The sequence below is a fragment of the Ahaetulla prasina genome, chromosome 2, assembly GCF_028640845.1.
Source record: "Ahaetulla prasina isolate Xishuangbanna chromosome 2, ASM2864084v1, whole genome shotgun sequence".
NCBI classification, from domain to species: domain Eukaryota; kingdom Metazoa; phylum Chordata; class Lepidosauria; order Squamata; family Colubridae; genus Ahaetulla; species Ahaetulla prasina.
The window spans coordinates 95,944,452-95,956,915 of NC_080540.1; the positions used below are offsets into that span (position 1 = coordinate 95,944,452).

At 43.5% G+C, this 12,464-nt stretch overlaps 1 protein-coding gene across 5 annotated transcripts in view; it reads right to left on the bottom strand.

Moving 5' to 3' along the window:
• Positions 1-12,464, bottom strand: part of JADE2 (jade family PHD finger 2) — a 231,913-nt gene that overhangs the window by 59,230 nt on the left and 160,219 nt on the right. For all 5 annotated transcript variants that reach the window (XM_058173992.1, XM_058173991.1, XM_058173994.1 and 2 more), the window contains one exon: positions 6,208-6,419. In XM_058173992.1, coding sequence (XP_058029975.1) covers positions 6,208-6,419 — 212 coding nt within the window. The remainder of the gene's footprint in view (positions 1-6,207; positions 6,420-12,464) is intronic.

Here is a 12,464-nt window from a genome sequence, read left to right on the forward strand (position 1 = left end):
CTCTGCTAAACAAATAATTCCCTCAACACTGTCACACTATTACTAAGTCTGCACTACTATTAATCTTCTCATCGTTCCCATCACCAATCTCTTTCCACTTATGACTGTAACTTTGTTGCTTGTATCCTTACGATTTATATTGATATTGATTGTTTCCCGATTGCTTATTTGTACCCCATGGCTATTATTAAGTGTTGTACCTTAAGATTCTTGACGATCATATCTTTTCTTTTATGTACACTGAGAGCATATGCACCAAGACAAATTCTTTGTGTGTCCAATCACACTTGGCCAATAAAAAAAATGCTATTCTATCTATTGTATTCTAACATACCTTAAAAGGTAAAGGTAAAGTTTCCCCTCGCACATATGTGCTAGTCGTTCCCGACTCTAGGGGGCGGTGCTCATCTCCGTTCCAAAGCCAAAGAGCCAGCGCTGTCTGAAGACGTCTCCGTGGTCATGTGGCCGGCATGACTCAATGCCAAAGGCGCACGGAACGCTGTTACCTTCCCACCAAAGGTGGTCCCTATTTTTCTACTTGCATTTTTTAACATACCTTACAATAAAGTAAATAACATGCATTTTATGAATAAAATGACCCTATTAGTTTACAAATATTAAGTGTATGTGATTCCCTGTTCATATCTATGATTAATATAATGTAGTTGAAACAGTAATATTCCTTCCAAAAAATCTGATTAAGCAATTTTCTGAATGAATGAATGAATGAGGGTTGAAAAAGAGTGAGAAGATGGGCAATACATTATTCTTACCCCTAAATTTCCATGACTGCCTGACCCCATTGCCTTAATTTTGAACTTTTTGATCTGGACTTTTCAACTGCACAAGAAATCTTTTTAATTAGCATCTTAATTGCAATAATAATTTTTGTTACTTTTTTTCTATCAAATTCAGTACAAAACATTTTTCAAAGCTGTTTTCCATAGTCACAGCAGAGACCTATTTTGTTAAGTAAAGTTTATTCAATTTTCTGGTTAAGTTTACAGATCACAGAAAACCACGAAATGGTTTGATTTTGACTTCATGTTATAATAGCTTGTGCAACAAGTTGTTAAAACAGATAATGGCTTAGTGCAATATATGTACTGAATTATTATTATTATTATTATTATTATTATTATTATTATTATTATTATTATTATTATTATTATTATTATTATTATTATTAATTAGATTTTTATACTGCCCTTCTCCCGAAGGACTCAGGGCGGTTTACAGCCAGAATAAGAACACAAGCAATATACAATTAAAACAAAATTAAAAAACTTATTATATAATTGGCCGAAAATTTAAAAACATTTAAAATCTAAAAAACCCATTAAAATTAATCTAGAAATTTAAAATTAAGAAATTTAAAATTTAAGCCAGCCCCGCGCGAGTAAAGAAATACGTTTTCAACTCACGGCGAAAGGTCCAAAGATCAGGTAATTGGCGCAAGCCAGGGGGAAGTTCGTTCCAGAGGGTAGGAGCCCCCACAGAGAAGGATCTTCCCCTGGGGGCCGCCAGCCGGCATTGCTTGGCGGACGGCACCTGAGAAGTCCCTCTCTGTGTGAGCGTACGGGTCGGTGGGAGGCATGGGGTAACAGTAGGCGGTCCCATAAGTACCCAGGCCCCAAGCCATGGAGCGCTTTAAAGATAGTGACCAAAACCTTAAAGTGCACCCGAAAGACCACAGGCAGCCAGTGCAGCCTGCGCAGGAGTGGTGTTACATGGGAGCCGCGTGCGGCTCCCTCTATCACCCGCGCAGCTGCATTCTGGACTAACTGAAGCCTCCGAGTGCACTTCAAGGGGAGCTCCATGTAGAGAGCATTGCAATAATCCAAGCGAGAGGTAACAAGAGCATGAGTGACTGTGCATAAGGCATCCCGATCAAGGAAGGGGCGCAACTGGCGAACCAGGCGAACCTGGTGGAAAGCTCTCCTGGAGACGGCCGTCAAATGATCTTCGAACGACAGCTGTCCATCCAGGAGAACACCCAAGTTGCGCACCCTTTCCATTGGGGCCAATGACTCGCCCCCAACAGTCAGCTGCGGCTCCAGCTGACTGTATCGGGGTGCCGGCATCCACAGCCACTCCGTCTTGGAGGGATTGAGCTTGAGCCTGTTTCTCCCCATCCAGACCTGTACGGCTTCCAAACACCGGGACAGCACTTCAACAGCTTCGTTGGGGTGGCCCGGGGTGGAAAAGTACAGCTGCGTGTCATTAGCGTACAGTTGGTATCTCACCCCAAAGCCACTGATGATCTCACCCAGCGGCTTCATATAGATGTTGAACAGGAGAGGCGAGAGAATCGACCCCTGCGGCACCCCACAAGTAAGGCGCCTCGCGGTCGACCTCTGCCCCTGTCAACAACGTCTGCGACCGGTCAGAGAGATAGGAGGAGAACCACCGGTAAACGGTGCCTCCCACTCCCAACCCCTCCAACCGGTGCAGCAAGATACCATGGTCGATGGTATCAAAAGCTGCTGAGAGATCTAATAGGACCAGGGCAGAGGAACAACCCCCGTCTCTGGCCCTCCAGAGATCATCCACCAATGCGACCAAAGCTGTCTCCGTAATATATCCGGGTTGGAAGCCGGACTGGAACGGGTCTAGATAGACAGCTTCATCCAGGTATTGGGGTAGCTGCCGCGCCACAACACTCTCTACAACCTTCGCAACAAAGCGAAGGTTGGAGACCGGACGATAATTACCCAAAATAGCTGGGTCCAGGGAAGGCTTCTTGAGGAGGGGTCTCACTACCACCTCTTTCAAGGCGGCAGGGAAAACCCCCTCCAACAAGGAAGCATTAATAATCCCCTGGAGCCAGCCTCGTGTCACCTCCTGTGTGGCCAGCACCAACCAGGAAGGGCACGAGTCCAGTAAACATGTGGTGACGTGAAGCCTCCCCAACAACCTGTCCATGTCCTTGAGAGCCACAGGGTCAAACTCATCCCAAACAATCTCGACAAGACGCGACTCCGCCCTCTCACTTGGATCATCCCAATTCCAGTCCAAGCAATCCCGGAGCTGAACGATTTTATCGTATAGATAACCATTAAACTCCTCGGCACGTCCCTGCAAAGGGTCATCCCGCACCTCCTGATGAAGGAGAGAGCGGGTCACCCGAAACAGGGCGGCCGGGCGGTTATCTGCCGACGCAATGAGGTTGGAAGCGTAAGAACGCTTCGCCTCCCTCAGTGCCACTAGGTAGGCCTTAGAATAAGACCTCACTAGTGTCCGGTCAGCTTCGGAACGACTGGACCTCCAGGTACTCTCTAGGCGTCTTCTTCGGTGTTTCATCTCCCTCAGCCCCTCGGAGAACCAAGGGGCCGGCTGAGATCTGCGCCGGGTCAGAGGCCGCAAAGGTACGACACGGTCCAAAGCCCCAGGCCACAACTAGTTCTTCTGCCGTGCCGTGGGCCAGATCCTCAGGGAACGGCCCAAGCTCCGTCAGGAACCTCTCGGGATCCATCAGGCGCCTGGGACGGAACTCCCTGCGGTGGTGGGTGGCGGTTCGAAAGTCCAGGCGAAGGAGAAAATGATCTGACCATGACACAGGTTCTGTTACTAAATCATCTAATTCCAGATCATTTAACCACTGTCCAGAGATATAAATTAGATCCAGTGTGCCTCCTCCAGTGTGCGTAGGGCCATCAATTACTTGAATCAGGTCCAAGGCCGTCATGGAAGCCTGGAACTCCCGGGCCGCCATCGATGACAAGCCGGTCGATGGCAAGTTGAAATCCCCCATGACTATAAGTCTGGGGGTCTCAACCGCCACCCCGGCAAGCACCTCCAACAACTCGGGTAGGGCTGTAGTCACACAGCAAGGAGCCAGGTACGTGATCAACAAGCCCAACTGATTCCTATGGCCCCACCTCACAAAGAGGGATTCACAACCGGCTATCTGAGGAACAGTGGCCTCCCTCGGCTCTAAGCCTTCCCTAATAATCATTCCCTAATGATAATAAAGAAACATAAATGAGTAGCTAAAAAGATGCCAGATTCAGCAATTTGTGAATTAAAAAAAAAAAAAAAAGGGGGGGGGAGAAAAACATTTAAAAAGAATGGTGAATCTAGTCTAGTGATCTTCCATTTCAGGTCCTACTGTGTTTCCAACGTAAGAATTCCTAGACATCACTGGCATCCTTGAATTTTTTTTGTTTACATTTATATCCCGCCCTTCTCCGAAGACTCAGGGCAGCTTACAGTGTGTAAGGCAATAGTCTCATTCTATTTGTATATTTACAAAGTCAACTTATTGCCCCCCCAACAATCTGGGTCCTCATTTTACCTACCTTATAAAGGATGGAAGGCTGAGTCAACCTTGGACCTGGTGGGACTAGAACCTGCAGTAATTGCAGGCAGCTGTGTTTTAATAACAGGCTTCTTACAGCCTGAGCCACACCCCGGCTATTATTCCCTTAATATCCTGACAAGCAGTAAACTGGTCATAATTAACAACAAAAGTATAATGAATATGCATCCAATGGTTAAGATCTGCAAAAAGCATTGTCATTTGCTGTTGTTGATAAACAAGAAATAGTAGAGAGTCTCCTGTTCTCCCTTTAAGTAACTCCTAAAGTTGCCCAGAGCAGAATCTGGCTGTGGCAAGTCTCCAGAACCCTGCCTCTTCAATGTAGTTGCCAGGATTTTTGTAGATATGGTAGTTCTAAGCACCTGCAAATGCCCTAGACTTCCCAGAGATAAAAATGTACAGTCTTGAGAACGCTTTCCTAAGATAAGGTACTCTTCCAATTCTATGAGTCAATGAATTTGAGGGAACTGTCCTTACTATGATGATGATCTCTGGAGGGCCAGGGATAGGGGTTATTCCTCTGCCCTGGTCCTATTAGACCTCTCAGCGGCTTTTGATACCATCGACCATGGTATCCTGCTGCGCCGGTTGGAGGGATTGGGAGTGGGAGGCACCGTTTATCGGTGGTTCTCCTCCTATCTCTCCGACCGGTCGCAGACGGTGTTGACGGGGGGGCAGAGGTCGCCCCCGCGGCGCCCCACTTGTGGGGTGCCGCAGGGGTCGATTCTCTCGCCCCTTCTGTTCAACATCTATATGAAGCCGCTGGGTGAGATCATCAGTGGCTTCGGTGTGAGGTACCAGCTGTACGCTGATGACACCCAGCTGTACTTTTCCACACCGGGCCACCCCAATGAAGCTATCGAAGTGCTGTCCCGGTGTTTGGAAGCCGTACGGGTCTGGATGGGGAGAAACAGGCTCAAGCTCAATCCCTCCAAGACGGAGTGGCTGTGGATGCCGGCACCCCGGTACAGTCAGCTGAGTCCGCGGCTGACTGTCGGGAGCGAGTCATTGGCCCCGATGGAGAGGGTGCGCAATTTGGGTGTTCTCCTGGATGCACGGCTGTCTTTTGAAGATCATTTGACGGCCGTCTCCAGGAGAGCTTTCCACCAGGTTCGCCTGGTGCGCCAGTTGCGCCTTTCTAGACCGGGATGCCTTGTGCACAGTCACTCACGCCCTTGTGACGCCTCGCCTGACTACTGCAATGCTCTCTACATGGGGCTCCCCTTGAAGGGCATCCGGAGGCTGCAGTTGGTCCAGAATGCAGCTGCGCGGGTGATAGAGGGAGCCCCTCGTGGCTCCCGAGTGACACCTATCCTGCGCAGGCTGCACTGGCTACCTGTGGCCTTCCGGGTGCGCTTCAAGGTGTTGGTGAACGTCTTTAAAGCGCTCCATGGCATAGGGCCGGGTTACTTACGGGACCACCTGCTGCTACCGAATACCTCTCACCGACCCGTGCGCTCTCACAGAGAGGGACTCCTCAGGGTGCCGTTGGCGCGACAGTGTCGTCTGGCGACACCCAGGGGAAGGGCCTTCTCTGTGGGGGCTCCCGCCATCTGGAACAAACTCCCCCCAGGACTTCGTCAACTTCCGGACCTCCGAACCTTTCGCCGCGAGCTCAAAACTTACTTATTTATCTGCGCTGGACTGGGTTAGTTTTCTTAAGTTATGGGTTTTTAATGGGTTTTATCTCTAAATTTTAATTGTGGCCAATTCAAATAAGTTTTTTATTAGTATTTTAATTGTATCTACAATGTATTCATTTTTTACTTGGCTGTGAACCGCCCTGAGTCCTTCGGGAGAAGGGCGGTATACAAATTTAAATAATAAATAAATAAAATAAATAAATAAATAAATACTACCCAATCAGAGAGAGAACTGATACTCACCTGATGCACACAGACATTGCATTTGTCACAGAAAACCATCTCATTGCCATCTTCTCCTTCTGGTGAACGGCACACATCACATACCACATCCTCATCGTACTCTATCCCAAGGCCTTCTTCTGTCTCAATGGCAATGTTCATATTCTCATAGCACACAGTCTCCAGTTCCTCAAGCACTCTTTCCAAGGTGAATTCATCAATTTCTGGCTTTTCTTAAAGAGAAAAGGCAGCAACACTTTATTTACTTTCTGTGAAGAGTCTCAAACTCTGTCGTGATAGATATTGGTTGACCATTAGGAGTCAAGAGAAGAGAAATTCCTCTATTAGCATCAGTTTTCTAATAAATTGAGCATCAACTGTATTTCTCTTCAATCTTAATTGAAATAAAGGTATATGCAACACAAAAGGAGCAAGGAATCTCAGAAAGAAAATCAGTGAGGATCTGAAGCTTACTGCTACAGCGGATGAGCACATACTCCTCACAGGTTCAACACTGTGCCTGAGCCAGTATTAAGAACAGACAGGAAAGGAAAGTCAGAGAACAACATTATATTCATGTTTTCTTGGTCTTGTAGGTGGCAGCATATTCTCCCCAATGAGCCAAAATATAATTTCTACAGTGGTGTTAAATAAACCCAGTGGCTGTGGTGTGTACTGCAAAAACTATGGTTCAGTTTGACATTTGAGCATAATAAAATATGCCCACTAAAATCGGGTACCAGAAGTTCTTAAAAGAAGCTTTCTCTTCTAAGTTAACTTCAATTTCAGCAGACTGCTCACTTTTTTGCCTATCCTATCTTGTGGCTTATTCTTATTAAATCAGACTTCTAAGTAACTAAAGGCAGCCATTTGATTGCGAAAGTGCCTAATTCACAGCAGGAATCACGGGTCTGGTATTATATCAAATCAGCCATCCTTGTAGAAGTGACTTATAACTTGTCACTTTGATTCCACCCACAATGCAGTATATAATAGTTCTGGTATGTTTAAAATATATTTTGTTAAGGATTCTGCATTCTAGTAAAGGGGAAAAGAAAGCAAAGAACAAAGGAAAATAATTTTACTAGTAATATAACTTTTTTTCTGTGCCTTTGAGTCAATTTTTGTCTAATCCCTGCAGTCTTCTTAGCAAGATTTCAGAAGTGATTTGCCCTTGCCTCCTTCTCAGGACTGGTCCAAAGTCACCCAGCTGGTTTTGTGCCTAAGGCTGAATTAGACTCATGGTATCCCAGTTCCTAGCCTGATGTAAAACAATTATTAAATAGTTATTTATGTGGCTATGGTTTGCATTAAAGAAACGGTTAGTAGTTATGATGGGAACATTATTTCATAGAGAAAACAAGTTGCATTCATGTTGTGTTCTCTTCTTGGCCTTTCAGCGTTATAGCAGCAGCACCTAAAAGCCCTTTCAAACACAATTGTCTCAAAAAATATATGGTGTCTTGCCAAATGTGCTTCTCAGCCTGAAATAATTTTCATATCTCTGCTTTATACTTGACAACACAATACTTGACAACACAGTATCAACAGTAGAAACCTTCAAATTTCTGGGTTCTATCATATCGCAAGATCTCAAATGGACAGCTAACATCAAAAACATCATTAAAAAAGGACAACAAAGAATGTTCTTTCTGCGCCAACTCAGTAAGCTCAAACTGCCCAAGGAGCTGCTGATCCAGTTCTACAGAGGAATTATTGAGTCTGTCATTTGCACCTCTATAACTGTCTGGTTCGGTTCTGCAACCCAACAAGAAAAACACAGACTTCAGAGGATAATTAGAACTGCAGAAAAAATAATTGCTACCAACTTGCCTTCCATTGAGGACCTGTATACTGCACGAATCAAGAAGAGAGCCGTGAAAATATTTGCAGATCCCTCGCATCCTGGACATAAACTGTTTCAACTCCTACCCTCAAAACGACGCTATAGAGCACTGCACACCAGAACAACTAGACACAAGAACAGTTTTTTCCCGAAGGCCATCACTCTGCTAAACAAATAATTCCCTCAACACTGTCAGACTATTTACTGAATCTGCACTACTATTAATCGTTTCATAGTTCCCATCACCAATCTCTTTCCACTTATGACTGTATGACTATAACTTGTTGCTGGCAATCCTTATGATTTATATTGATATATTGATCATCAATTGTGTTGTAAATGTTGTACCTTGATGAACGTATCTTTTCTTTTATGTACACTGAGAGCATATGCACCAAGACAAATTCCTTGTGTGTCCAATCACACTTGGCCAATAAAATTCTATTCTATTCTATTTATCATAATTAGTACTAGCGCATCACTCCTCAAATAGAGGGTCTCAAGGGATATACTGTGAAGGGTTTAGGACATCCTGAAATCTCAACTGATCAATCAAATGATGAATATGCAAAGGGAACCAAAATGAAATGATCAAAATTAAATCAAAACAGCACTTAGATCACAACCAAACTTACAACCAAACAAACTTAGTTGGAGGGTTGCATATTACTTCATAATAAGCAAGATCATAAAGGTGATTTTCTTTAGAGTTCATACTTGTTATAAAGGAAAAGTGAGATTTATGTATTACATGATAAAATTAGTGGCTTAAATTGTGGTCTTGAGGCAGCCAATCCAAAGCAAGGATTATTTGTTTAGAGGCAGTATAACTGCATCAAAAATCATTTTCCTGTTATAGAACACCTTTTATATTTGGAATCCTGGAGAACTGCTAATCTTTTGCTTCCTTTATGTTCCGAATATTTGTGATTTGTATTTAGAAAACAATCTGGTGTGGGTATATATTAATTTTACATGATACTTTTTTAAGACAGTGAACATTGTCCCAAATGTATTCCAAGATGGCATCGCCGACAGCAGCCTTGGTGAAATGCTCTCTGATAGTTTTTTCTGTTTTTTATCATTCTCTGTGATTCACTATGGATTTCATGCTCAAGAGACCAACTACTAAGCATCAAGCAATCTTTCCTTGATGGGCAGCTTTCTGTGACTTCACACACATACACACACACCATCTTTACAAATGCAGAAGAGTTTCTAACACAGGAAAAAGCAACTTCCTCTAAACAATGGATAAACAAAAACAAATGGAGGGGATGGAGGAGAGCCAGAGGTGAAGAAGGAAGGGGTAAGCAAGCAGGAATTTTGAATAGACTAAGGAAAAGTCAGAAAAAAACCGCTCTCCCTTCACTATTTCTGACTAATTTACACTCATTCGCTAATAATTCGCTACATCGCAAAAAAGGCTTTAAGAGTTGTAAACCTAATCTTGCGTAGCTTCTTCTCCAAAAACACTATAGTTCTGTCCTCCTTCGCCTCCGTCCGAGTGATGGCTTAATTAGCCGGCACTATCAGCTCTGCAGCAGAATAGCGAGCATTTGCCAAGTGTCTATGTTATCTCCCTTGATGCTGATGAGTCACCAGGAATAAACTTCAGCTCTTAGTTAATCAGTTGATTTGCCTGCTACGAAGAGGCACAGCAGCTCTGGCTGCCTTTATATCCTGTGGGGTGTGGCTCCATGACTCAGCACTTCCTAGGCTTGCCCCACCCCTGCTTCTGTTGTTCCCTCATCTCCTGCCTACGAAACCTAGGGTCCAACCAAGCCTGATTGCCATCAGCTGGGTCTGAAGGTGTGGCCTGGGGGAGGGGAAGAATCAGGAGAGGGAGGCCTTGTTATCTCTTCCACTTGGCCTGTCTCTGGCTCCTGGAGCTGAGCCAGGAAAGCCGGTGCTCCCGAGGTAAGTCCTGATGGCCCTTCCCCCTCACTTTCCAAATCACTTACTGGCAGGAGGCCCGGCTCCAAGTCACTTTCTGGCAGGAGGTCTGGCTCGGGGGGTGCAGACATAACAACTACCCTACTAACCAGAGCATATAAAACATTTGCTAGACCAATTCTTGAATACAGCTGGACTGTCTGGAACCCATACCACATTTCTGACATCAATACAATTGAACGTGTCCAGAAATATTTTACAAGAAGAGTCCTCCACTCCTCTGAATACAACAAAATACCTTATGCCACCAGACTTGAAATCCTGGGCTTAGAAAATTTAGAACTACGCCGCCATCGACATGACATGAGTTTACCTTATAAAATCATCTATTACAATGTCCTTCCTGTCGAAGACTACTTTAGCTTCAATTGCAACAATACACGAGCACACAATAGATTTAAGCTTAATGTTAACCGCCTCAATCTTGATTGCAGAAAATATGACTTCAGTAACAGAGTTGTTAATGCTTGGAATAAACTACCTGACTCTGTGGTCTCTTCCCAAAATCCCCATAGCTTCAACCAAAAACTGTCTACTATTGACCTCACTCCATTTCTAAGAGGTCTGTAAGGGGTGTGCATGAGAGCACAAGCGTGCCTACCATTCCTGTCCTATTGTTTCCTTTCGTTATATCCAATTAATATAGTTATTACATACTCATACATATATATGCTTATATATTGTATAGTTATTACATGCTTATGCTTATATACACTGTGTGACAAAAATAAATAAATAAATAAAAATACTTCTTTTAAATAGATGCAATTCTGATTTTTACAACTCAGCAGCTCTCTGCTTTACTGAAACTTGGCTAAACGAGTCAATTAATGATAGCAGTCTGCATATCTCAGGGTTTCAGATACAAAGACCAGACAGAATTGTAGAAGCATCAGGTAAAAAGAAGGGAGGAGGCCTATCTTTATATATTAACAGCCACTGGTCCCAAGATATAACTATACTAAAGAAATTTTGTGATGTGGATTTATAGATATTAATTATCAATTACAAACCATTCTATTCACCACGAGTTTTCCTCATTTCTCCTAATTGCTGTGTATGTTTCACCACAAGCTTGTGTAAACAATGCATTACGAACTCTAACTGATCAGATTATGTGGGCTGAAGTTAAATACCCAGATTCACTTCTGATTATTTTAGGAGATTTTAACAAAGCCAACTTAAGGAAAGAGCTACCAAAATATTTTCAGCATATCAATTGTCTCACAAGAGGCAACAATACTTTAGACCATTGCTACACAATATTAAAAGATGCTTATCGGTCTTTATCACAAGCAGCTGTGGGACACTCTGATCATTGCATGATTCACCTTGTACCTGCTTACAGATTTAAAACCATGAAACCAACAATTAAATCAGTGAGGACTTGAACTGAGGAGGCAAAGCTAAAGCTACAAGCTTGCCTTGACTGCACTGATTGGAATGTTTTCGAAGATACCTCTGGAGAGTTGGATGAACTCACAGATACTATAACATCATATGTCAGTTTTTGTGAAGACCTATGTGTGCCAACCAGAAACCTGTGAATATAGAGTAACAATAAACCTTGGTTCACAGCTAAACTTAAGCAGCTATGTCATGCCAAAGAGGAAGTCTACAGACAAGGCGATAGAATATTGTACAATCAAGCTAGAAATATATTAACAAGCGAGATCAGAGCAGCAAAAAGAAGCTACTCTGAAAAGATAAGGAATCAGTTCTCAACAAATGAACTAGCAAACATGTGGAAAACTCTTAATAATATCACTGGTTACAGCAAACCTCCTTCCCATGCTGAAATAAATCAACAACTGGTAGATGACCTGAATGTGTTTTACTGTAGGTTTGAGAGAAAATTACTGCCATCTCCACAATTCCCATCTCGGACATACCAACAACAGCTAAGCCTCCTACAACCTACCCCATATGACTCTGCACTACATCCTACAACATCTGGAATCTCCAAAGACCTATGCAGGGGTCCTCTTTATAGACATCAGCTCAGATATTCAATACCATCATTCCAGATATTCTTCTAACTAAACTAAATCAGCTAGCTGTACCTGACCACACTTGAAAATGGATCGTAAGTTTCCTAACAGACAGGAAGCAGCAGGTGAAGTTGGCAAAATCACATCAGATACCTGTAAAATTAGCACGGGAGCCCCCAGGGCTGTGTGCTCTCTCCACTTCTCTTTTCTCTAGACACCAACGACTGCATCTCAAAAGATCCCTCTTAAAATACTGAAGTTTGCAGATAATACAACAGTGATTGGTCTCATTCGAGACTATGATGAATCTGCATACAGACGGGAGATTGAACAACTAGCCTTGTGGTGCAATCAGAACAATGTTGAACTCAGTATACTCAAAATCATAGAAATGGTGGTAGATTTTAGGAGAAACCCTCCCTTACTACCACCTCTTACAATACTGGACAACACAGTATCAACAATAGAAACCTTCAAGTTTTTAG